Here is a 27,717-nt window from a genome sequence, read left to right as displayed (position 1 = left end):
TACTGCACGCTAACAGTTGGATGGAACACAGAACAGCAACAGGTTGCCTGCCAACAGGTGATGTCATTTGAGTACCCAATGACATCTCTTAGAAATTAAATCTAGAATAAAAATGCCCAATTAGATTCCTTTATGATAATAATGTGGGCAGACTATCGAAGGGTATTTCCAGCTACCTAGGACTTTCTATTTTCACTTCCCTCATTTGCCTTTGAAGAAACACTTGAAAAGTCCAGCAAACTTTTTAAAATTCTCATTTCCCAGCCATCAACCACATTGCCGCAACTCGGCTCCTGAGGCAATAAAGACCATGGAGGACGACCATATTCTTCTCCCACCAACTGGTTCTGCAAGACAACAAGCAAGGTATTTGTAGCTACCACTCAGCCCATTTCCTTGGGCTGAGTTTTGAGTGTCCAGTATTGCAACCTCCATCGTAATGAAAAATAGGGGACATTTGATGTAGGTGAGAAACATAATAATGTGGGGGGTGTCCTTCTGTAAACCCCCCAATGTCTCTAGAAATGTCTATGCTGATATAAGAAGGAATTAAGACAAGCATTTAAGTAGACCCTCAGTGCATTGGCCAAAGGCTAGTGGCAGTTTTCCATGCACAATGCCCTCCACCTGGGTTGGTTAACAATTCCTAGCATCTAACCCTATATGCCGGTGGTGGTGCTAAATGGGTGGTAGCCTGTTCCAACTGGAGGAAATCTGGTGGCAAAAGTCACAGGCTGGGTTATATGGATTTTCAAAACGGAAGAACAGGAATCGTGGGAAGGTCTGAAGATGTAACATTATGAAAATTTACATGGAAATAAGCCCATTTTGTATTCACGGGGTTGGGTGAATAAACATGGGTGGGATTACATTGCTTAGATTGCTCTTATTTTTGTCTTCAACTATGATTTATTGAATGACGTATAATTGGCTTTACACTCATGCCGAGTCGTAAACTATGTTTTATAAATCACAATATAGTTCACGCTATATGCTAACTCAACCATATTTTGCCTTAGCACAATTCCATTCCATTCTTAGCACAAGATTATAAACCTTGTTCAAGTGTAGGCATATTTCTAACCTTGAATCTTTTCATGCTGGGCTTGCTTCATTAGCACAATCACTCTAGGGCAATCTTTCAATCTTACCGAAAAGTTTAGACACTGTGTTTGGTGCTTAAGAAAACCAGTCAGATTATAAGGAAGCCATAGTATTAGTTATCAGTTTAACAATATATTAAGTTATGCGCTAAAACCAAATAAGTACTGGAGCTATTTTTTAATCACTGGCAATGAATTATACATTTTCTCTGGTATATCACCATTTTCAATTTTGTTTTACAATAGTGCTTTGGAAATATTCTCTTTTCCTGTCCTTTTTGTTCCTTTCTAAGCAGTAAAAATGTTCACAATTTTTGCATTAAAAGTGTCATTTTAAAACATATTTGTAGCCACGAATTGCCCTTTGCTTTTCATTATTATTTATTCTGCCCAGTAGAACTACTTTGTACATTTTTTTTAAATAAAGGACAATATCATTTTTAGTTTTGCTCCCCAAAATTCATTACATAGGCATCTTACCACTTCTTTAAGAAAAGCTAAAATTCGACTATATTACTTTCATAACAGTCCTGTAAAATGTTCAAAGCTTCGTAAAGCAGCAGAAATGTGAATCTGAGTTCTCATAGTCCCAAAGCACATTTGTATTTTTTTACAGTGCCTAAAGTTGTATATTATGTCCTCAGATGCTGTACAGTTTTACATGGTGAAAAATAATTCTTAATAAAGGAGACCATTTTTAGGGAATTATACCGCGGTAAAGCTGGCCACAGACACTATAAGACAAGCCAATAATCAAAGCAATCATTTAATAGATTCCAGATGATTAGCTGTTGCTAGGGTGAAATGTGTTCAAAAACCTCTCATCTAGTTATGAGCACATTTTCTAACTCCCACTGAGTGCATGCTGGTATAACTTGCAGTTAAAATGCTAAACTCTCCACATTTTTTTTCTCCAAGGTAACACACCACAGTATATTCTGCTTTTGAATCCACTCTAACTTAATTTAAAATGGAAGACTGCCCAGAGTATACCAGGATACTCTGTCCTCAGAAGGAGGGTCTGTCCTGGGTAGTACTTAGGTGGGGGAGAAGTTGGGTGGGTTCCTGCCAGTTCTAACCTCTTCTATAGAAGAGGTTCCACAAATGTACAGTGTCGTTTAGAACCGGTTACAGCTCCCTCTCCCCGCCCATCCGCATATCATCAAGATAAAGAGCGAGAGGAGGAATTCTGGGAGTTGAAGTCTACAAGTCTTAAAGCTGTCAAGTTTGAACACCCCTGGGATTTTTTTTTCTAAAGGGTTAGGGCTGCAAGGGTCTTGTAACTTGACAGCTTTAAGATTTTCGTGCTTCAAATACCAGAGTTGCTGAGCCAACATTTTGGTTGCTAAGCAAGAGCGTTGTTAAGTGAGTTTCACCACATTTTACAAGTTGGCCACGCCCACCCAGTCACATGGCTGGCAAGCCACTCCCACCTGGTTACATGGCTGGCAAACCACTCCCACAAAGCAGGTCACACCTACAGAAGAGGTTCTAAAAAGTTTTGAAACCCACCACTGGGGAGAACCACCTGGTATTTCTAGATTAGGAAATTGAAAGAACATTCTGGAAGAAAGCGAACCACACCAGTAATGCTGCCAAGTATGCAGTCACCGGAAATGCAGTTAGCTGAGGGCGTTGTCACCTTTAAAAACTTACTGATATTGATGGAAATAAATCTTGAACAATTAGACAGTGTGTTTTTATGATAATTATTTAAATCATAAGTGGAATTCTTTAACCTGCAGAAGAACTCTTCCCCCAGTTGTTATGTCTGTGGCTTCAATTTATGTATTTCAAGTAATTTTTTCGCCTCTTTTCCAGAATTGTCTGGAAACAACATGACCACCTTAGCAGCCAGCAGACCTAATAATATTTTACAAGGTTAAACTAACCTGCTAGTTCGGAAACCTTAGACTGAAAGTTCTTCTTGATTGCTTTTTTTTAAAAAAAATACCTGCATATAAAACTTGGCATGTGGAAAAGGCTCTTCTAGGATAGTGTTGTCAAACATATCCATCTTTTTTAAAAAAACAGTGACTTTTCATTCCAAAAGTTCTTCTTCTGTCGCCTGTAGCTGCCTCTATAATCAGTGAATATATGTATACTGATTGTTCAAAACTCCACCTGTTTTTTATATGTCGCACATCTTGATTTTTTTTTTTAAAAAAAAATCACATTCTGTGGACTTCGTTGGAGCAGTTACAAAGTGCAAACCTACAAGGGAGCTAGCCAGAATAAAAACCTTGATTTGTTACACTCCTTGTGTTGTGCTGGCAAACATTTCTTCGCTTTCGCTTTCAACTTCTATTTTGCAAGCAACAAATCCAAATTAATGAATCATATAAAGGTCTCTTGGGAATTTCTCAAGTTTGTTTTTGGACTAGATTATTTTGTGAGCTATGCGAGAGGTAAGATACAGGGGAAGATAGGGGTTTTCTGTAATTTGATAGGGGACTTTTTTATTGGCCATGTGTGATTTTCTGCCTATTCCACTGTTTCCATTTTGGTCTGTGTTATACATATAAAAACAAAAACCACACCTTTATCTTGCAATGTTTGTTCAGGAGGGTGTTGGTAGATTGTTTACTTAATTGCCTCTATGCTAGGCTTCCAAAGGGAGGGAAGGGAGGGATTTCCATGAGGGAAATTAATCCTTTGGTGAAAGGGGAAAAATACAGATAATCTTTGACTTACAACTACAATTGACCATCACAATATTTCTGTTGCTAAGTGAGCCATTTGTTAAGTGAATTTTCCCCATTTTATGACCTTCCTTGCCACATTTGTTAAGTGAATCGCTGCAGTTGTTAAATTAGTGATACGATTGTTAAGTGAATCAGGCTTCCTCATTGATTTTGCTTGTCGCAAAAGGGAATCATCTGAGAGAATGGAACAGAATAGAACTTTGTTGTCACTTTAAATGTATGCTAATCAGCATTCATTAAAATGATTTTTTGTTGAATTCAGCTCTCAAAAGATAACCATTATAACATATACACACACACACACATATAACACAGAAAAACATCATAGTCTAGTTCAAATGTGTACATATAAATAGTGGGGGAGAAAAGAATCTTGTGAGTTTATACCAGATAGATGGCGTAGGGAACAAAGCTGTTACAGAATCTGGTAGTCCTCCTGGAAATACTTCAAAACCTCCCCCAAGAGGGGAGCAACAGAAACAGACCGTGAAGTGGGTGTGCAGGTCTCTGACAATGCTTTCAGTTCTAAGCACATAGCTTATAAGCAGTATCCTGAATAATGGGAAGCAAGTTTCCTACAATCATCTCAGCTGTCCTTACCACTCTCTGTATGAACTTTCTCTCTGAGGCACTGCAGCCACCAAACCAAACAGTGTTGCAGTTTGTTGAAATGCTGTCAATCGTGTCTCTGTAAAAAGTGGCCAGGACAGAAGAAGAAAGATGTGCTCTCCTCAGCCGATGCAGGAAATGCAGATGCTGGTTTGCACGCTTCACTAAGGATGATGTGTGGAGAGATTATTTCAGATTGTTAGTTATCTGCACCCCCAGATATTCAATACGGTTGACCACCTCTACAGCTGCATCCTTGATACTGAGGGAAGTATGACTATGTCAGCTCTTTCTAAAATCTACAGTGATCTCCTTTGTTTTATTAACATTTAGAACCAGGTTACTTTTATTGCACCAGTCCACCAGAATTTTCACCTCTTCCCTATTGTCAGCTGGATAAGACCCACCACTGCCATGTCATCCGCATACTTCACAATATGATTCGTAGCAGATTTGCCACAGCAGTCGTCAGACATCCAGGTGAACAGTAGCAGACTCAAGACATAACCCTGTGGGGAACCCCTACTCAAGGAGATGGAGATGGAAACTTTTCTTCCAACTCGCACGAACTGGGACCTATCAATAAGGAAATCAAATATCCTATGCTTGTCCCAAGGTCGAAAAAGGGGATCCCATGACACTGCAACCATCATAAATATGAGTCAGCTGTCAAGCTCCTGAATTTTGATCACGTGACCATGGGGATCCTGCAATGGTTGTAAGTGTGAAAAACAGTCATAAGTCACTTTTTGTAACTTTGAACAGTCACTAAACGAACTGTTGTAAGTCAAGGACTACCTGTAATGACTTCATTTGCTCTTTCTCTATAATTCTTTCTAATTTTTAACAAAATCATAAGGGGCTGGATCACCGAGTCATCTGCTATCACAACTAACTTGGTAATTCCTGCAACAGGCAGAGCTCTGCATTATAAATAGCAGAAATGTCAAAGCAACGTGTATCTCTAGCAGAATCCTGCAGATGTGCATTCATCACCACTTAAATGCAGATGTTTTGGTAAAGGACCTCCGGTTAGAGAGGGAGGGACAGACATTAGGATGGCTGGGTGAGTACTGACACACACCTCTTATATTTGGCAGCAATTCTTGCAGCAAGGGGACTGCCTACACTATCTTTTCTCTCCTGGGGGTCTTGCTCCTCGCTGGCCAGGCTGTGACCGTCTACTTTGTGTATCAGCATGACAACCAGATCACCAAGCTGAACAAGAACACTCAGCAACTGAAACTGGACTCCCTGACCGGCAGCATCTCTAAAAGTTAGTCAGCTACCCCCCAACCCACCCCTTCCTTTCACTTTCAGCTGCAGAGCGCAAAGATGATGGATGGGCCTTAGACAAGGTTTACTTGTGACATCTTGTTTGCAGTTGCACAAGCTCCTTGTGATCTCTTTATTTAATCCTGCTTGGAAAAAAGCTATCTGGTAGGAAAAGGGATTTTTGAAAGTAATTTGTGGTTGGGTATGAAGGACAGGCTTTCCGACTCAAAGAAAGCTAGTCAAAATTTCTGTTGGGCACACTCACACATGCACAAAGGTAAACATGCCTTTGTCATGCTTCAGAGATTTGTCTTGATTACAACCAGGGACTCAAATTCTTATGTCCCTGGTTTGACACACGTATAAGAGTAGAAGGCATTTGTGAATGCTCTTATGTTTACCCTTTTCGATATGCATATTAAAACTCTCTTTCTTCCCACAGATGTCCAAAGATCAGGCCCAAAGATGGCAATAGCCAATGTGATGCCTTTGGCCCTGAATGAACATGAGGTAAAGAGAACAGACACTGATCCTTTCCGTTCCATGACTTATTGTTGTCTATCTGTGCTGGATTCAGTGGTGGGATTCAGCCAATTCACACCTATTCGGGAGAAGCGGTTGTTAACTTTCTAAGCAGAAGAAGACATCTCATTTTGGTTTTTTCCACTTTACAGGGCTACTCCTGTAAGGCAGGAAAGAAACATTCTGGTATTGTTTCTAGCCTAATCTTTATTGCCCTGTTTACAGAAACTGCCTCTCCAGTTACATTGCAATAAGTAAGGCGAAGCGCCCATTGACCTGAGGGATGTTGAATTGGCGACACCCACACAGTCACATGACCACTGAGCCACCCACCCCCCTCACAGTTGGTCATTGGGGCAGAGAACTGGTTGTTAAATTATTTGAATCCCATCACTGGTTGAATTCCCAATAGTTCCTCTTGAACTATTTCAATGGGCAGTTCTGCAACTTGTGAAAAACTGCCTAGTTTTAAAAGTTCACCTTTCACAGCACTTCAACCAAGGGTTATGTAGTACTCTCAAGGCAACACGTTTGTTTTTGCACAAACTTTCATGGATCATGGTTACACACAATTTAGAATTGTTTAGAACTTTGCCCACAAAGTGTATTTAGAATTGATACACACAAAGTGAGGCAACCATTATGTTTAAATTATCTTAGTCCCTCCCTTCTTCTCTTAGGATCACAAGAATAGACCCCCCCCCCCCCGCCACCGCTACTGTAATTCCAGGGTCAAGGGAACTCCTTCTAATTTTCTCTTTTCCTGGTATAAATCCCTATTTTCTTTTTTACAGTTTTTGCAGATGGAAAAGAAGCTGACTAATAGCACCGAGGATCAAGTCAAACGCATGCTCTTGGTAAGGGGTCTCGTCTTGTTACTTTTGCGGTTTGTGACAAAGCATTGTGTCCCGATTGTGGATACACCAGCAAATCTGCATCCGGTGATGCATGAAAGCTTGAGAGAAAAGGCACAGCGTACACCACACGTTGCTGTATTCAAACTCTCTCTCTCAAGGTTGTGGCTCCTCCTTGAGCCTCTACCTTCCACTCAGCATCTAATATTCATTGTCTGTGATGGCGAACCTATGGCACGCGTGCCACAGGTGGCATGTGGAGCCATATCTGCCGGCACACAAGCCATTCGCTCCAGTGTGCATGTGCACACTGGCCAGCTAATTTTTGGCCTTTTGGGGGGGGGGCGAGAGGGAGGCGGAGAAAGCTGTTTTCACCCTCTTCAGGCTTCAGGAAAGCCTCTGGAGCCTGGGGAGGGTGAAAAAAAGGCCCAACGGGCCTACCAGAAATTCATTTTTCAACTTCCAGTTGGCCCGCTTTTCACCCTTCCCAGGCTCCGGAGGCTTTCCTGAAGCTTCCTGGTACCAAAAACAGAGCATGTTTCTAGCCTCCGGAGAGCCTCCAGAGTCTGGGGGAGGCCATTTTCGTCCTCCCAGAGGCTTGAGCAAAGCCTCTGGAGCCTGGGGAGGGTGAAAACTCCCTCCTCCTCACATGGGTAGTGCACGCATGGGGAGGGGGAGGCAGTGCGTGCATGCGTGGGGGTGGTCTCGTTCGTATGCACAGGTGGGTGGGGCGCATTGCATTATGGGTGTGGGGCATGCATGCTCATGCTATTGAACACGTGCACACAATTTTGGCACGCAAGGACAAAAACATTCGCCATCACTGTGTTAAACTATTTTCCGCAGAAAATCTGTCCTTCTTCCTTGTTAGAATCAGATCTGAGACTTCATTACTTATATAAACCTCATTAATCGACTTTTGGTGAATTAATTGGTGAATGTTTTCTCCAGACATGAGAATCAGCAACGATCCTTGACTGCAGATACATACAATCTGTGGAGTAACTGAAACTCAAAAGAAAAATGGGAGAGGGAAGGGCCTTCTTTAGTGAATCTTACAGAACCTAGCAGTAGCTTCTGCCAAGATCTAAGGAAGCTGCCGATGGAAGCAAACTTTTGGTGCACCAGTTTGTTCCGGATAAGTTGATTAGTATTTATTTTTCTCTTTAAACAACAAAGCACAAACTGTAATTCTGTGCTGGTTTTTCACAGTCAGGCGTGTAACTGCTTTGGACCTTGACCAAAGAGTTCCTCTTGCCAAGTGCTTTCACTTTAACTCTGCAAAGAGAGCTGTACTTTTTATTTCAAGTTCCTCTTTTGCTTGATCTGTGTGCTTTAGCACCACTCCCCAGCCTAGGTATTCCAATGTATTCAAAGTTAATTGTGCTAGTTGAGTGAAATGGATATTTTCAAAACCTCTTTGGCCTATCTGCTTTTCTTGGGATGAGAGTTACATTCAGATTTTGGAATCCCACTGAGACAGATTGCCAGCGCCATTGAGTAGACCAGGCTAGGAAATAAACTCTACAATTAGCTTTAGCCTCCCTTTAGCTAGGAAGGTGAAATCTACTCTGAGGTTGGATGTAATAACAGTCTCTTGCCACAGTCTCATTGTGCTACACTGTCCCTCTCTTCCTATAATTCAGTGAATTAGGGAGGTCTATGCCTAAGCCTCTTCCTAATGTCATCTCTTCCTGGACTTTAAAAATGTTTCAGCTTCTTTTGTCTAGGTAGCAGCTGCATATCTCCATCAAGGTCAGCTTCCTTGCTCTTTACAAGGAAGAGAATTTAGGAAGTAAACTGGAGGGAGGAGAACTATGGGTTAGGGATGCCAGCAACCCCTATCCCATCAACTCCTTTTCTGTTTTAAATTACCATTCAGAGGGATGAAGTGGCGATCCAGTCCCAACGTACAGAACTGTTGCAGTCATGTCTACATGATCTCACAGATTAGGGCACTTCATTAAACTGCTGAAACCAAGTTGCTCATAATGTGTAAACTAAGCCTAGTCTTCACACCTGGTTCACACAACATGCAAAGTCATCACACACTTTGTTGCTTCATTTGGGCTAAGCATGTTGCATGAAACTGATACCAGTTGTTTTAATATGTCATAGTTAAACAAATCATACCCTGTTTTCCCGAAAATAAAAACCTCCCTGGAGAATAAGCCTAATCGGGCTTTTGACCGCATGCGATAAAATAAACCCTCCCCCCCAAAAATAAGCCCTCCCCTAAAACATTTAAATGCATATGCAGCCGGTCCCCACCAATTCCTGGGAGGAGGGGGGAATATGCTCCACGCGCCTCACATGCACTTGCCATCCATGCGGAACAGCCTTGTGGAGGCCGCTCCCGTAAACCTTAGCTACTGCGCCCCTTCTCTTAGTGGCGGTTGTAAAAAGACCAGTAAACCCAATGACGCTAGGGCTGGCAAGAGCGTGCCAGAAACAAAGACAGAACTTCTGGCCCTCTCTGGATCAGCTGATCTGTGGGCTGCAGGCTGAGGTTAAGGGGCCTCCTGCACCTCAAAAATAATAAGACCTCCCCAAAAATAAGGCCAAGCGCTTATTTCGGGGGTCAAAAGAAAATAAGACCCTGTCTTATTTGGGGGGGGGAACTCGGTAGTTTAGCAGAGCATGTGAATTCATGCATAATCCTAAACCTAAACATATTAAACATAGCTGCATAGGCTTAACCACATCCTAAGCCAAAATGAAAAGAAAAAAATAATAATCAGCATACGAACCTGACCCTGGTACTCTTGAATAACAGCCCTTCTTGTACTGAAAATATGTCTCTTTCTTTAGCGAGAAAACCCAACCAGAAATTTTCCTGAATTAAAAAGCAACTTCATGGAAAATTTGGGACACCTGAAGATCCACATGGGTTACAATGACTGGAAGGTAAGTCTCTATCATTCCTAAAGTCCTGTTCCTCCTCCTTGGATGCTACTAATTTTCTTTCCTGAACCTTCATCCCTCTTCTGTGATTCTCTCATTTTCTTACCAAGACCTTGGACTGCCTTATTCTGATTTCCACTGCTACAGGAGGGCCAAGTATAGTCCTACCAGAAATCCTCTGCTTTTCTACCTTCCTCTCTACTTACATAAGAAACACCTGCATCTTCCTATGGATCTTCAATAGCCCTCTTTAGGAGATACGGATTGTTCTCCAAGGAGTTACCAAGGAGGGGCAGAACAATGGTGGCCTTAATTTAATATAATTAACCTTCAGTAACGATATCTGGTCTGTTTTCAGGAGTTTGAAACCTGGATGCACAAGTGGCTGATCTTCCAATTGGCCCAAAAAGCGGATAACGAAAAAGGTATGCATGCTAGACTTGTAGGAAACAAACAGGTTTTAAGCGTGAAGTAAGCATGAAATTCTTAGAAGCAAAGAATGAATCCGTTCACCTCAGAGCAGATCAAAGTGTCATGTTCTACTTGTGCTTACCATCCTAAAGAAGTGTAGGAAATGAGTAGGAACAGCAACAATATTCTAGAAGGCATTCCCAAGTGTCGTGATGTTACCAAGCTTTGTGAGGAAAGTTAAATACTGAGGTATATGCAGAAAGGTCAGAGGGTTTGTCTCCCCCATGTCCCATTCTATGTAGCTTTGCTTATTTCATAGTTTAGGATCAGTGCCGTACAGGTAGTCCTCGACTTACAACCATTTGCTTAGTGACCATCTGAAGTTACAATAGCACTGAGGAAACTGACTTATGATCATTTTTCACCGTTACAACCATTGTGATCAACATTTGGGCCCTTGGCAACTAGCCTGTGTCTATGACAATTGCATTGTCCTGGGGTCGTGTGATTTGCAACCTTCTCAACTGGCTTCTAACAAGCAAAGTCAATGGGAAAAGCCAGACTCACTTAACAACCACATGGTTCACTTAACAACTGCAGTGATTCACTAACAACTGGTTTGCTTAGCAACGGAAATTTGGGGCTCAGCTGTGGTTGTAAGTTGAGGACTACCCGTACATAGCATTATAGTAATGAAGAAAGCCAATTGCAGGAAGATGCCTTTGGTGCGTCCAATCAGCAATAGCAAAAGCAGTTAGACTTATATACCGCTTCACAGTGCTTTACAGCCTTCTCTAAGCAGTTTACAGAGTCAGCCTATTTTCCTCAACAATCTGGGTCCTCATTTTACCAACCTTGGAAGGATGGAAGGCTGAGTCAACCTTGAGCTGCTTTTTTTTTACTCGAAGGAAGCCCCACGTTCTATGAAAGAATTCAAAGGCACCATCTTGTAAATGCAAATGAGTGGTGTGGTGGCCTAGAGGTGGAGCTCTCGCCTCACAACCAGGAGGCTGTGAGTTTGATCCTCGGTAGAGGCAGATATTTCTCTCTCTGGGCACAATGAGAATGTATCTGCTGAACAAAACTCCACATTGGCAACAGGAAGGGCATCCGGCTACTAAACACTTAGCTCCATTCAGTTGCCCAGACTCCACCCCGCAAGGGGTTATAGGGTCATTAACAGAAAATGATCTTGTAAATGAAAATTTCTTGTTCTGTTGCAAAGGGGATTTTGCCATTTCCACAAATTCCTTCTCAAGTTGCAGCTCTCCATCCTACGCGGTCCTCCCATCTTCCAAAGTAGCTGGGATGGAGAGTTGGAAGAGGAGAAGCTTCCTTCCCAGACAGACCAATGTGTCGGAACTAGATGAAAGCTTGGTTCTATTCTCAAACAAGCCAAGGCAGGCCCTTCACTGGAAGCCAATGGCTTTTAAAGATGCAAACATGTTTTAAATTGATGCCAAGGGTACTGCTCCTCTCTTCTTGCCAATGTTGGTTGAATTCAGTATTCTTATTGCCAGCTGTAAAATTATATCAGTGCCTTATTCTGTCCTTTTCGGTTCCTTTTTGCACAAAATAAACCATTTGCCTTTGGCCCTTCAACAATGCATTTCTGAGAGCAAGCTATCCAGGGGGGTTACTGAACGATGTGCCAAGGAATATTGCCGTTTGGATATAACTCATTGTGTAAAATATTCAAATCCCTTCTTGATGTAAATTGGCCGGTGTCTTAAGCTGGGATGAAAATGTCAGTCTTTATTAGATACCTACATTTATCAAGAGTCCATGTCAATAGCAGATTAGGGCTGATCCCAGTGAGCGAGAGAACAAGAAGGATCACAAGGGTAAGAAGGATCATAAGGGTAGAACAAGAAGCAATGGGTGGAAACTAATCAAGGAGAGAAGCCACTTAGAACTGAGGAGAAATTTCCTGACAGTTAGAACAATTAATCAGTGGAACAGCTTGCCTCCAGAAGTTGTGAATGCCCCAACACTGGAAGTCTTTAAGAAGATGCTGGATAGCCATTTGTCTGAAACGGTATAGGGTTTACTACCTAGGCAGGGGGTTGGACTAGAAGACCTCCAAGGTCCTTACCAACTCTGTTATTCTATTCTATAACATGGAAACAGTGGCCAAGCCACCGTTTTCTCTTGTCATCCCATCTTCTTTGTCAGGGCTCCCTAACATCCATTGAAGGAACCGCTTTGTACCCATTGGACATCATTTGGGGAAGGGCGGGGGGTTGTCTTTCTGGATCAATTAATACAAATTAATTTTGGAACAGACTATTTATGCAGTACTTATTGTTTTACTACTACAGGGTGTTTGACTTGGAAATCTTTTGTAGCTGAAGCTCCTTGCCTTTCTACAAGGAAGAGGCAATGGGCAGAATGTACACCGTACAGGTAGTCCTCGATTTACAACAGTTTGTTTAGTGACCATTCAAAGTTACAACGGCACTGAAAAAAATGACTGATCACCAGGTTGCACACTTACGACTGTCGTAGCAGCCCCACGGTCCTGTGATCAGAACTGACTCATATTTATGATGCTTGCAGCGTCCTGGGGGTGGTGGTGGTGTCACGTGATCGCCTTTTGCAGCCTTCTGATGAGCCAAGTCAATGAAGAAGCCAGTTTCACCTGGCAAACGTTTGACTAATTTAACTATTGTAGTGGTTCACTTGACCACTGTGGCAAGAAAGGTTGTAAAATGGGGCAAACTTGCTTAACAATATACATTTGGCTTCACTTGTGGTCTTAAGTCGAGGACTACCTGTTAACTTATTGAGCCTGCTTGGTTGATGAGCTTTACATGCTGTAGAGCCCAGAACTTAGATGGAAAGAGAAGAGAAAGCACTGGAAGTCACCAAGCAGAAGAATGTGTTTCCCCTCCCTCCTTCTCCCTCTCTCTTTCACACACATACATACACACACAGCAATAAATGATTCATTTAATACTTCAGTTACAAACTAGAAGTTGCATCTGGAGGAAGGAAGACCCAAGATGCAAATTAAGAGCCCCTTCAATATAATTTAAAACCCACGGGAACATCTTAGGCGTTTCAGCAATTCCCCTCCATAAATGATTCAATAATAATGCTTCAGTAAGTTCAGTAACTTTATGCAACTAACTTGAGCACCAATCTTGTGTTTAAGAAGAATTCTTCCTTCTGTGATTTCTGCAGTTTTTGAAACCAAACCCAGTGGCTGAGGTTTTCAGATCAATTAGCCGCCCAGCAGTCATCAACTACTGCCCCCATTAGCAGGATTTATATTAATACTACCTCCATTAGACTACTCATTAGTGTTTGCTCTCATTAGGCTAAATGGCTTCCTTGGGAGCCATCCCAATGAAATAGCTGTCATAATTAAAGTGGCATATTGTTACAAAAAGCATTATTTCCTTACCCTTCCCTTCCCTTTGCTGTAGCTACAATGGAACATGTTTTGATGATTAAGGAGTAGCCGACACAGTCAGCCATAAGTTAAAACTTTACTTGTAGCTTCCAGGCTGCTTATGTGTGATGCGATGGCTATGCAGTAGACTTGCTTGCTCCCTTCCCTTCCAATGTGCATTGTGTATGCAAAAGCCCCACTGTCCTTGGAAAAGGACTATTGAATGCTTCTCCCCGAGGGACTGGCTTTCTGGCATGGAGTTGTGCCACATTCCGAGAAACACTTCATTTCTGAATTATGCTCAATATATAAATTTATCATGTTTAATTACACCAGCATTGGAGAATGGCATCTCTTCAGACAGAGTTGAAGTACAACTGCCACCACTCCTCATTTTTTTTTTAATTTACATCCCAAGTTAAAATACAAACTCCAAAAGAAAAAAAAAAGGACAAGGCAAAATGATAAACAAGACAAAAATTGACATAAAACAACAACCAAAAACATACACACATATTGTTCCCCCCTAGCTGAATATGATAAATATATTTCAACAATAGTTCTCCCCCTTGCAAAACAGGCCCACAGTTTATGAACTTCCACAACTCTATTTACCCAAGCAATGTGACATCTATCTACTGTAAAAAAAAGAACCCTTAACAGGTAAACTCAACAGCAAAGGTAAACTTTAAAGTCCTCTGTTGAGGTTTGAGGTTTATTCGATTTATATGCCGCCCTTCTCCCAAGGACTCAGGGCGGCGTAAAAGAAACACATACTACAAAAGTTAAAAAGAAATTAAATAGGATATCCCCAAACCCAATTAAAATTAACAATGACACATTTTTTTAAAAGAATTCAAATTAAAATTAACAATAATCAATACTTTGATTTGTTTTGTTCAGGCCAGGCTGTTAACAATCAAATGTTATAATTAACTCACAGAAAGTCCACAATGACTTCTAATCTATCATACACCACTGCAGTCATTAACTCTGATTTGTCCAGGATCACGTATCCTAGATCAGGGGTGTCAAACACGCGTTGTCATGGCATTGTCACATGATGTATCATGACTTTTCCCCCTTCGCTAAAACCGGGTGTGATCAAGTGCGTGACACATCTGGCCCGTGGCCCATGAGTTTGACAGCCTTGTCCTAGATATTTGACAACTCCAACCATTCCTGGCCCTTCGTGGACAGCCATTTTTCTGAAATAGTATAGGGTTTCCTGCTTGAGTAGGGGGTTGGACTAGAAGATCTCCAAGATCCCTTCCAACTCTTGTTGTTCTGTTATGTCCTTGCTGGGTGAGGCTGAGGGGAGTTTGCACCACAATCTGCACTAAAGGCCATACATTCTGTATCATCATATATGCTCTTCTGAAGGCAAAGGATGTGATTATTGTGATTTACAAGTGCTTTAAAAAAATAGAAAGAGTCCTGGCAATCAGCTATAAATATTAACATTTCCTTGGTTCTCCCCCCCCCACTTTTTTTTAAAGGGAAAACCAAGTGCCAGAAGGAAGAGTGTGTTAAAGGTGTCCATATAGGAAAATTATGTGCCCATTGTGATAAAAAGGGGAACTATCTGCCTATGCAGTGCCATTCCAGCACCGGCTATTGCTGGTGTGTCTACAAAGATGGTACCGAAATTGAGGGCACTAAAATCAGAGGACGTCCAAACTGTACTGGTAAAGAGCTTCTTTCTGCTTGCTATCAATGAGGAGAGTTACTCATGTGATGGTTATGCTTATGAATATTAAATTTGTTTGCCACCCATCTTGCAGTCTGAAGCAACTCTGAGTTGCTTACTGTGCGATACAAATATCCAGACAATTAGAAATATAAGAACATATAAAAATTAAACTAAAAATCCATAGGTTTGGCGTGGAGAAGTGGGAGCGCCTTCTCTGCTCATGCACTACTAACCACCTCCAGCCAACAGCTTTTCCTTCAGGGCCTCATAGCCACGTTTTAAGGTATTTTCTGAAGGCTGAAAAAAAAAGAGAAGGCAGATTTTACCTCCTGTGCAAGATATTCCAAAGAAGAGGGCCATGGCAGAAAAAGCCCTTCTCTTGGATCTTACCAAGAGGCTGATGGGATCTGCAGTAGGCCCCTTTGCAGCACAAATGGGATCCCACTGGGAAAAGGTAGTTCCACAGATATCCTGGATTCATGCTTTAGAGCAGGGATGTCAAACTCACATTGTCATGAGGGCGTCACGTGACATATCAGAATTCCCCTCCCCTCGCTAAACTGGACATGGGCGTGGCCAGCACATGATGCATCTGGCCTCGGGGCCTGGAGTTTGACAATTAGAAATATAATTGACAGCCCTGCTTTAAAGATAATAACCAACACCTTGAATTGCACCTGGAAGCAGATTGGCCTCCAGTAGCTGAGGCAAGGAGGTTGCTACACACCAGGGAGGCTGGTACAGCAGAAACACTCCCATTTGATCCTGGCAGCCTAGTCTCAGAAACAGGGTCTCCCATCTGGAAACGTGGGGAGCATGGTCCCTGAAGGCCAAGAGAGATTCTCGAATGACAACTGCCACTCCCCCTGTCCCCTGTGGCCTTGGTTGGTGCCAAACTCCCCCAGGGTACATCTCTGAGGCGGTCTGGGAGTGAGTTCAGAGGGCTGGAACACGCCACTGGTCTTAAGCATAGGTGGCATCTTCCCCTGCAAAGGCCTGCCCTTTGGCTTCCATCTATATGCCCCATACCCATCATCACTTGAATGAATGGCCCCATCCATTTTTAAAGCTTTTGTGCATACATTTTCTTGATGCACAATGCAATGATGTTTTATCAAATATGAGTTGCTGGCAGAAATTGCATTGTCTTCTATTAGTTTTATAAATGCTTTTTTTTAAAAAACCAACCATAGCCAGGCCACTATCAGTAGCTATACCAGATTTGTAGACTTGGGAACGTAATTTCTGTTGCTTGAGGTAAATCACGTTTAGTTGTGTTTTTTAATGGTACTAAAGCCATTTTTCTTCAGTGAGATTATATTTGTTATCAACACCCCTAATAAAAATGGCAAATTGAGTCATATTTGTAGCATTACTACTTTATCTACTTCCAAAGCATAAAATTTGAAATTACTAACTTTACTCTCCAAATCTCTTTCGATAGAGAAAGATAGAATTTTCTATTTTTTGCAATTTGCCTGGCTATAGTATAGTGAGACAAACTGATTTTAGAAAAATCCATTTAAAAAAAACCCCTAAGATAAATTATTTCTGCCATACTTGCCATAAATTGCTTAATAAACTCACCATTAGTAAATGGTTTCAATTTTTTTGCGATCAGATTTTCTACCACATAACTATCAAATTAGTCGTAAATTTGTTTTAAAAATGGTTAGATGACATGCTTTTTTCAGTTCCGCTATTTTGTTTTTACAAAACATCCCTTGATATGTATCGAATTTGGCAGCGTGTTTTACATGTCTTTCTAATTTGTAATCTTTAAAACAGACACAATTCCCTGCAAATTAAGCATAGTGCCTTATTATTTGTTTTGACAAAAAAGTATTCAACTCTCCATTTTTCATTGAAAACTCTTTCTCAATTTTATTTTTTTATGCTTCTGGGTTTTTTTGACAGGATGTTGAAGCTGTGCTTTCATAAAAAAAGTAACCATTTATTTTCCTAAATAGTGATGGAGCATATGTAATTATATCAATATCATGAGCAAAGAACTATTTAATTAATTTTTGCACCACTCTACCACAGTTGCTAAAAAGCTATTTTAACTTATTATTTTACGAATTAATGCAGTAAACCCAAGTGTAATAATTAAATCAGAAAACTTACATGTATGCTTCCCAACAAAAATCTTAAGAATTTTTTTTTTTCTGGATTAATAAATGTCTGTCTTCACAGGCACAGACACATTATCACACACATATAATTTGTTACCACTGCACTTTACTTGCCAAGCTGCACAAACAAATGTAATGTCTGACACACGTGGATTTCTATTCGACTATGTGTGGTGGGCACAGGAGGTGAAGATAACACAGCTCAGTGCCCTCCTGTACACAGTGTTCGATTGTTCCCTACGTAGTCCATACTTGACTACTGTGCAATTGAGTCATGAAAAATATAGCTAAAAATCATGTAATGTTAAAAGTGTACATCTTGGGGCTGCATTACTAGCTGTTCAGGGTTGTATATGAGCCGTAGGTTGGACATGCCTGATCTAGACCATGATAGGAGTGTTCCAATACTTGAGGGGCTGCCCCAGAGAGGAGGTGATCAACCTATTTTCCAAAGCATCTGAAGGCCAGAGAAGGAATAATGGATGGAAGCTAATTAAGGAGAGATTCAACCAAGAAATAAGGAGAAAATTTCTGACTGGGAGAACACTCGATCAATGGAACAGCTTGCCTTCAGAAGTTGTGAGAGCTTTATCATTAGAAGCTTTCAAGAAGAGACTGGACTGCCATCTGTCAGAAATGGTATAGGGTCTCCTGCTTGGGCAGATTGGACTAGATGACCTACAAGGTCCCATCCGACTCTGTTATTTTGTTGGACCAAAGGGAGGGGTTGTTGGTTAATAGACAAGCTAAATTAGGATTATAGGTATATCCTGATCAGAGAAAAGCTAGTATTTGTGTGCCAATAAAAGATCAGGGGGCTTTGCTTCTAGAGGATCAGGAGGCTTTTTTTAAAGCCAAGACAGCTTCCTCCCAGGTTTAAACAATGAGATAGTTGCAGAGTTCCTTGAAAAGGAATAGCTGAAGATTCTGAAATACACACAATAAAGGAATGTTGGTAAAGATGAGAACATTTGCAGATATAGGGATTTGATTAGGAAAAAGACAGCTACATTTGTTAATGACTAGACACCCTTTAATATTATTTTTTTTCCTGAAAATGGAAAAATATGTAATTTGGGATTTATGGGATTAGAAAAAAATAGAATATGGAAAGAAGGAAGCGATGATAGAACTATATAGAGATGGAGGACAACATATAAACGCATTTGGACTTCCTGGGAGGAGCCTACTGGTGAAGGCAGCAAAAAATCAGCTGCCTCCGAATTCCTGGCTACGTACCTGTTTAGAGGATCTTCCATCTGACGTCTTATCAGGTTTTCTTATCCTTCAGGCAAGAGGGAAAGAAGAAACTGTTTTGCTGGCAAATGCTCTTCGATTTTTGCAGCTTTTGTGCTTGCAAGGAAAGGGGGGCTAGCCCATGGCAGAACGGCTGTCCGTGCTGGGAATTTCAAACTGCCTTGTGCAGGACAAAGTAGGTCTCTCCCACTCTGCTCTAAGTTTTGTTTGATTTAATCTTATCACGAGCAGAATCCGTTTACTGCGAGGACAATAATTGCTTATCAACATTTTAGCTTCTTCTCTTTTTCTCCTCCGAAAAATTATTTACTCAGAGGCTTTTAAAATGGCGCCGAGCAGGCTGGTTTCTCCGGTAATAACGAACACTTTTTGCTAATTCTCACAAGACTTCAAAAGAATTGAAAAGAATTCTTGAAAAGAATTCAAAACAAAAGAGATAGCTTATCACATGTTTTGGTTTCACAATAGAAGAATTTTACTCCTTCATTAACTTTGCTTATTTGGAAGTTAAATGGTGATGAATCTGTTGAACGGTCTTGTTACAATGTTTACTCACTGAAATTTTTGCCAAGCCTTAAACTTCAAAATAAAAGCCTCCTTACTTAAAGCTGCATATTTGGCAATAGAGTTTTATTAACTGCAGGCAGACAAATTTTGAAATGGCCTCAAAACCAAATATTAACTTGAAGTCGTCACCCTCTACTTCCAGGGGCACATCCTCAGTGCCTGGTACAAAGCTGCAGCCTCCGCTTCCTACGCCCCCTGCTGGGGATGTGTTAACGAAAGAATTTTTTCTGAGTAATCTAAGCGAGGCTCTTAATGCACAGACAATTAAAATGGAAGATAAATTTAGAGATAATAGAGAGGAGAGAAAAGAGGAAATAAAAGAAATGAAAGAAGAAATTAAAAGTGAAATTAAAAGTGAAATAAAAGGACTTAAACAGGAGTTGTATGAGAAATTTGAGGCTAAGGTTGATAAAATTAGAGATGACATGCTGAGTCTTGTAACTGTATTAACAGAACATATTTCTGGAGTGGAAGATACTCTAGAGGTTCTTAATGATGCCAATGCTAACTTGACATTGAAAACAGAGGTGGTGGAACAAAAAGTGGAAAATGCTGAAAAAGAAATTATTATGATACAGTACCGACAAATGGAGTTCGCATTAAGAGTAAGGGGGCTGCGTGAGGAGAAACAGGAGAACCTGAAACAGATCCTATCGGAAGCTTTTGACCGCCTGATGGGAAGACCAGGGACCAACCAAGGCTGGCAAATTGACAAAGCTTACCGCGTTAACTCCTGGCTGGCAAAGCAGAAGCAGCTTCCTCGAGACATCGTTATATATTTTACTACAAGAGAGTTCAGAAATATGGTACTGCAAGCGTCTTATAACACTAAGCTTCAAATTGGCGGTAAAGACCTGGCTGTTTTGAAAGAGATACCACCTCAAATGTTAAGAGCCAGAAGAGATTACGCTTTTTTGGTCGAAGAACTCAGAAATCGTCAGATACAGTATAGATGGGATGCACCATTCGGCATCATATTTACATTTGATAAGCAAAGGTACCGCCTCAACTCTGTATGGAAAGCCCGAGATTTTTATTATAATATATTGAAGGCCGGACACCCTGCACCATCTGGACCTAGAGAAAGACCACAAGAAGGACAGGATAGACAGCAAACTATACAACCACCAGACAAGATGGAGCATCTCTCTTCTCTAGAAGTGCAAGGTGCTATGGAACCAAGACCTAGCCGCATGACTACTAGACGTATGGAGAAACAAGCTAAGAAGCAACAGCGTCAACAATCACCGGCCATCGATCAAGGAACTACAACAACAAATCTGGAAGCAGTGGGAGGAGCTAGACCTAAGGTCAAACAGGCCATGCAGGAAGCTCTAAAAATGCTTCAACCAACCAAAGATGACAACTAAGATCTTAACATGGAATGTCAACGGACTGAACTCTCCACAGAAGAGGAAGAAAATATTTCATTATCTTAAACAGTTTAAGAACGATGTAATTTGTTTGCAAGAAACTCATATTAAGTCAACTGATCAAAAATATCTGATCAACTCAAAACTTGGTCAACATTTTGCAGCTTCTGCTATGGAAAAGAAGAATGGTATAGTTGTATACTTAAGAAAAGATATGAAAGCTGAATTAATAGAAGCAGATCCCTTCGGAAGATATATTGCTTTAGACTTAATCTTAGAAGGGAAAAAGACATTACTTTTGGGAATTTATGCTCCCAATCAACAGCAAGATAGATTCTATAGAAATCTTCATGCTAAATTAGTACAGTGGGACTATAGTTCCTGTATACTATTGGGTGACTGGAATGGAGTGATAGACACTAAGAGAGATAAGAAGATTTCCCGCTTAAATACCAAGATGCGAGCAAAGTTACCCAAATCTTTCTTTGACATTATGGATGATTTTGAATTGAGAGATATCTGGCGAGAAAGAAATGCAGAGGAATATGACTTCACTTTCTTCTCGGACAGGCATCAATCCCTTTCAAGGATTGATTTTATTCTAATCACTAATGATTTGCTTTCTAGGGTCAAGAAAACAAAGATTGCAGCTAGAGTCCTTTCGGACCATAACCCAGTTTGGATGGAGTTGGGAAGGGTAGTGCAGGCAAGAAGGTTTTGGAGACTGAATGAAAATTTATTTAGATATGAAAACTATATTAATGATTGTAAAAAATTACTATCTGAATATTTTGTTTTGAATATGAATAAGGGTACATCTATGGAATTTGTATGGGATGCAAGCAAAGCGTATATGAGAGGAGTTTTGATGAATATAAATAAAACACATAGAAATAAGCAAGGGTTAAAACGAACAGAACTGGAAGAGGAAATTAAGAGAAAAGAGCTGGAGTTAACAAGGAAACCAGACGATACAAAGGTTAAGGAAGCTATTAACATATTAAAATCTCAATTTGACATGTTGATCTCTGACCAGGTAGCTACTAATTTATTATATGCAAAACACAATACTTTTTGTAATGCAAACAAACCTGGCAGATGGTTAGCTTATCAGATTAGGAAAAAAAGGAAAACTCGAAATATATCTAAACTGATTTACAGAGGGAAGGAGGTGTTCCAACAGGAAGAGATTCAAAAGGCTTTCTGGGAATTTTTTACAGAACTGTATAAAGGGGATAAAATTAATGGTTTAGACATAGACAAATATTTAGACAAGGAGAAAATACCTTCAGTTAGAGAAGAACACAGGCAAAAATTGAATCAACCAATAACCTCGGGGGAAATCCTGCAGGTAATTAAGCAATTAAAGCCAGGGAAAGCACCAGGTACAGATGGCTTGACAGCGGTTTACTACAAAAACTTACAGTTAGAAATGGTAGAACCTCTTAGAGAATTATTTAATATGATTCAAACGGAAGGTAAAGTCCCTCCATCTTGGAAGACAGCGTTTATATCTTTGATACCCAAAGAAGATCAAGATACTACTCAACCCAAAAATTATAGACCCATTTCATTACTGAATGTAGATTATAAAATTTTTACTAAAATATTAGCAAATAGGTTAATGTTGGTCATTCAACAATTGATACATACGGACCAAACAGGTTTTATACAAGGGAGACAGATGAAAAGTAATGTTAGATTAATTATTAATGCATTAGAATATTTGGGAAAGAACAACCAGATCCCTGCTGCGTTTATATTTTTGGATGCTGAGAAGGCCTTTGATCGAGTTAATTGGCAATTTCTGTTGAAGATACTGCAAAAAATGCAGATAGGAGATAATTTTTTACAGTCAATTAAAGCAATATACCAACAGCAAACAGCACAAATCATAGTCAATGGAAGTCTAACAGACTCTTTTCAAATTGGAAAAGGTACAAGACAGGGCTGTCCTTTGTCCCCATTATTGTTTATTATAACTTTGGAAGTATTGTTGAATAAAATACGGGGCTTGGATGGTTTAAAAGGGATCAAGATTAGGCAGCAAGAATATAGAGTCCGCGCTTTTGCGGATGATTTGGTCATAATATTGGAACAACCGCAGGAATCCAGTATGGTTTTAATGAATATGATTAATCAATATGGTCAAGTGTCGGGCTTTAAAATAAACTTAGGAAAAACCAAAATATTAGCTATAAATATGAATATTAAACAAAAGGAAGAATTAGGAGTGATGCTAGGATGTGAGGTAGTTAAAAAAGTCAAATATCTTGGAGTTAACATTTTAACTTCAAATGGGAAATTATATAAGCATAATTATGAACCACTTTGGCATAGCATACAGACAGAGATGAAAAAATGGGAGAAATTGCACTTATCTTTGCTGGGTAGGATAGCGGCAGTGAAAATGAACATTTTACCAAAATTTTTATTTCTCTTCCAAATGTTACCTATACTTAAAAAAGATGCGAACCTTTTAGAATGGCAGAAGGGTATCAACAAATTTGTGTGGGCAGGAAAGAAGCCGAGGGTAAAGATGAAAATAATGCAAGATGTACGTGAGAGAGGAGGATTGAAACTACCTAATTTAAAACTATATTATGATGCAGTGGCATTATCTGCAATTAGTGATTGGATTCATTTAACCAATGATAGAATATTGAACATTGAGGGACACGATCTGGTATTTGGTTGGCATGCTTACCTGTTATTCAACAAAAAATTGGATAAGACCTTTAAAAGTCATATTTTAAGAAATGCTTTATTGCGGGTCTGGAAGAAATATCAATATAAATTAAATGACAAGATACCCATGTGGGCAATTCCTAGACACGCAATTGAAAATATGAATACAGCACAAAGACAGGACAGAATTACTTACAGACAGCTTCTTACCTCGGAAAGGGGGGTATTACAATTAAAATGTTTAGAGGTATTAAAAGAGGAGAAGGTAGTTCAAACATGGTTCCAGTATGGGCAATTACAGGCTAGGTGGAAAATAGATCAAAAAATTGGTTTTATTCAAGTTGAGGATAATCTGTTTAAACAAATAAGAGATCAAAGCTTAATGCATATAAAGAGGATATATAATGTATTAATACAGATGGATTCGGAAACAGAATTAGTTAAAGATTGTATGATAAAATGGGCTCAAAATATTGAGGAACCAATAATGTTGGATACATGGGAAAGAATCTGGGTAAGAAATGTGAAATTTACACAAGCTCAAAATCTGAGAGAAAATTTTTACAAGATGTTCTATAGATGGCATTTAGATCCTAAAAAGTTGGCTTCTATGTATCCGAATGTACAGCCTAAATGTTGGAGGTGTGGTTCTCTCGATGCTACATATTATCATATATGGTGGACCTGCCAAAAGGTTAAGGCATTTTGGATAAAAATATGGTGGGTCTTGCAAAATGTTTTTAAAAGAAGGAAAATTCAAATGAGAGATATAAACGAGACTGGAAAAAATGGATTGACTATATACAAAATAAATACGGGACTAAGAAATTCCAGTTAGCCTATGCTTAAGATCAGAAATGATTTAAACTGTTAAAAGTCAGTTCAGTAAGAAGAAGCTAAGGTCAATCTAGAATGTCATTAATTTCTTTATTTCTTTTTTCTCAATAGATTTTAGACTGTGTTAGTTAAAAATCCATACCGTGTACGGGTTCTGGGAAGTCGGGGGGGGGGGGAAGGAGGAGGGGGGGTGGGGGGGTGGAGGGAGGGAGGGATACACACAACAAAAAAAAATTGTACTTTAATGTCTTAATGATTGACAAATGATGACATATTTGTGTTTTTTTTTTTTTTTAAAGAAAAATAAAAAAGTTGAATATTAAAAACATATAAACGCATTTATAACAACAGTAAAGATCAGAAGCCACTTCTTTATATCTTTTTTCTTTTATCTTTTCTCTTGTATTCCTTTTCTTTTTAAAATTTGTACTGTTTTTTCACTTTGTAAAACATTTATTTATTTATTTATTATTTATTTATTTATTTATTTATTTATTTATTTATTTATTTATTTATTTATTTATAGGGATAACTAATCAGAGTGGACCACCAGCCCGCCCCACTCGCCGCCTCCCTGCAATAAATGCAACAAAAGCCCCCCAAGGTGGTAACATTTGTTGCACTGATCGATTCTTTCAAATTAAGAAATAGAAGTTTTTAGTCTCTTTAAATGTGTGAATATTTTGTCTTTGCAGGCATTTTGGATCCTGAGAATGCGACCTATTCTGGAGACCAATACTGATGGATCTTTTCAGGTGACTTGAGGAGAACCCTGTTCAATCTGTGCAGAGGGCTCTGTAGGGCAGGGGTCTCCAACCTTGGCAACTTTTAAGACTTGTGGAACTAGTTGGGAACTCTGCTGAGGAACTCTGGGAGTTGAAGTCCACAAGTCTTAAAAGTTGCCAAGGTTGGAGACCCCTACTTTAGGGCAATATCCTGCTTCCCAAAATGCTTAGCTACAGATAGCCATGGCAGCCTACCCCAACTTAATATCCTTTAGATGGCTGGATGTTCTGTTTGCACGCTCTTTGGCTTGCTGGCTAGGAACTGTCTTGAAATCCCAGCTATATGGAGAGACCAGGTTAAGTAGGGCTTGGCTTAGGGCTATAAAGGTCTATTTTATTTATTTATTTATTTAGTTTGTCACTCATGTACAAGATAACAGGATAAGAATAAACATGAATAAGAACACAGGAAATGGGTGCAAATAAATGGGGACATTAGGGCAGGGATGCTAGGCACGCTGCTGCACTTATGCATGCACCTACTTATGCACACCCCTCTAAAGGACATAAGCTCCATAGCTAAAAAGGGCATGCTGTAAGTTCCATAACTCTTTAACCATATTCATTTCTCAGCTAATGCTGCCCACCTGATTCAGAAAAAGTGTACCAATATCAAGGCTAGTAGTAGCAATTTGCATCTTACATTATCTACAAATATCTACCATGCAATAAAGAACTGCAGTTCAAATGTTATTCTGAAGAGGGAAAAATATCTTGGTTACATCCAGTTGGTCTAATACACTGCTGGATGTGTAAGTTTCACAGATTCCATGCTTATGTTTTAGATGCATGTCCAACTAGATTGCAGAACATATAAATGTCTTTATGCTTCATAATGCTGGAACAACAGTTTTTTAAACTATATGCATGTGTGAAGAACAGATGTACAGATATAAAAGCTAAACAAGCAGCTTCCTTGAATTGGTTTCATCAAATTTATTGAACTGGCACCTTAAATATTTAGAACTGTGCATTAAATAAATGTCGTGTAGAATAACTTGAAGGGGAAAAGGTCAGAATAAAAGGAGCTTGTGGCAAATACATGGGTAAGTTGAATAATGCTACAGTAATCCATAGGATATGGTTAAAACATATGATTGGTTTGGTATCTTGAAAATATGATGTGGACTTTCCCACTTTAGAGACCAAGCTAGACTCAGACTTCTAAATAATAGTTTTGTTTTCTTTAACTAGTGTGGTTACCATTCTCATTTCTTCTTCTTTTTTTCTCCTTAGAAAATATGAAACAAGGAAGCCAGCACATTGGCCTAAGAAAGCCAAATTGTCTTGGGCTTTTTTCACTTTTGCTCTGCTTGGATGCTGATTTCAAGGATTACTGTAAAAGGAATCTGCTTCTAAATTTTTCAGTTTAAGAATTATCCTTAAATGAAAAGGAAGGTAGCTTAATTATTACTGTCAACAATGCTCAGTACAGAATTATTCTTTTAGAAAAGTGACCTATGCTTATCAAGGACAACAAATAAGAAATTAGGTATTTCCCTGTATAATCAGTTCATGCCCACCCTCCTCCCATTCTGATGGTTAATCAGTTAAGATCACTGTGCAAATATTTCAACATCAATCCTGTTCCACATGTCCACTTACCATCAAATAGGAATTTAAAATACGACAAAGATGCCATTTCTCCAAAACGCTTTCTTTGCAAGGTTTATTTCCCTCAGATTGCCTCTCCTGATTTTACAAAGCCCACCCATTCATATCATTATTTACTTCATTATTTTCTCAACCTTGGCAGCTTCAAGGAAGGACTTCAACTCCTAGAATTTGAAGTCCACCCATCTTGAAGCTAACAAAGTTGATATGCGCCAATTTACTATATTTTATGTGAATGATTAGAACAAAATCTCTAAAACAACATTCCTGAATTGGCGTCTTCCAGATGTATTATCACAAGGTCAGAGATCTAGGCCAGCATATTTGATGTTACTCTTTAAAACAGTTTTTCTTAATCATGGCAATCTAAGATGTTTGGGCTTCAACTGAGCCAAGAATTACTAAGGTGGAGAAATGTTCTGGGGATTCTGGGAGTTGCAGTCATCTGGCAGACATCAGGATGGGGCACAGTATTTTACAGGGGAGACATCCTTACTTCCAGAAAGACCAACTTTACTAACTGGATGGCATAGGTAGCATGTTTTTTTCCCCCAAGAAAAGCTTAGTAGAGTATTAGATTTTGGCCTGCTGACGTGTATTCATGCTTTCTTTAAGAATATCCTTAACATAATCTTTAGAATAGTTATTGAGCAAGTTAAGATAAGCAAAGAAGTCTTTAAAACATACTTCTAATTGATGATAGGCTCTCACGTTTATATACCAATCATAGTCTATGGTCTGTTAATGATGCACACTGAATATATAATCACTGATAACAAACTAAGATGATTTTAATTGTAAGCTTTTGCAAAATAAAAAAGTAACCAATTAATGAAGCACTCTTCTGCTGAAGTGAATGATTTGACCCTTTCACATTCTAGCAACGCACAGGCTGCCAGAATATCCTCTCCTTTGAACAAAGTGCAGTTGCAGAAAGATGCTGCTGCAGTATTTTGCTCAGTAATTGCTAATGATGTTATTATTCCTG

At 39.6% G+C, this 27,717-nt stretch overlaps 1 protein-coding gene across 3 annotated transcripts; it reads left to right on the top strand.

Annotated features, from left to right (window-relative positions):
- The first annotated feature begins 189 nt into the window (after window positions 1-189).
- On the top strand, window positions 190-27,565 carry CD74 (CD74 molecule). 3 transcript variants are annotated; one of them, XM_032210582.1, is made up of 10 exons: window positions 190-366; window positions 5,518-5,693; window positions 6,135-6,202; window positions 7,009-7,071; window positions 9,880-9,975; window positions 10,331-10,397; window positions 15,280-15,468; window positions 24,857-24,934; window positions 25,026-25,085; window positions 26,352-27,565. In XM_032210582.1, exons 1-9 carry the CDS (start codon window positions 311-313, stop codon window positions 25,070-25,072), a joined length of 840 nt encoding a protein of 279 aa, XP_032066473.1. In that variant the 5' UTR covers window positions 190-310; the 3' UTR covers window positions 25,073-25,085; window positions 26,352-27,565. The 3 variants fall into 3 exon arrangements, with proteins under 3 accessions (XP_032066473.1, XP_032066475.1, XP_032066474.1); XM_032210584.1 differs by lacking the exon at window positions 15,280-15,468; XM_032210583.1 differs by lacking the exon at window positions 24,857-24,934.
- The last annotated feature ends 152 nt before the right edge of the window (window positions 27,566-27,717 follow it).

This window comes from Thamnophis elegans, chromosome 2, assembly GCF_009769535.1.
Source record: "Thamnophis elegans isolate rThaEle1 chromosome 2, rThaEle1.pri, whole genome shotgun sequence".
In the NCBI taxonomy this organism is placed as follows: Eukaryota; Metazoa; Chordata; class Lepidosauria; order Squamata; family Colubridae; genus Thamnophis; species Thamnophis elegans.
This window is presented reverse-complemented; position numbering and strand designations above follow the sequence as displayed.

Excerpts from the sequence above, each read along its gene's own strand:
- CD74 (XM_032210582.1), top strand. The coding sequence starts at position 311 with ATGGAGGACGACCATATTCTTCTCCCACCAACTGGTTCTGCAAGACAA. Across the intron at positions 7,072-9,879 it reads AAGTCAAACGCATGCTCTTG|CGAGAAAACCCAACCAGAAA; the intron begins GTAAGGGGTCTC and ends CTCTTTCTTTAG. Across the intron at positions 9,976-10,330 it reads TGGGTTACAATGACTGGAAG|GAGTTTGAAACCTGGATGCA; the intron begins GTAAGTCTCTAT and ends GTCTGTTTTCAG.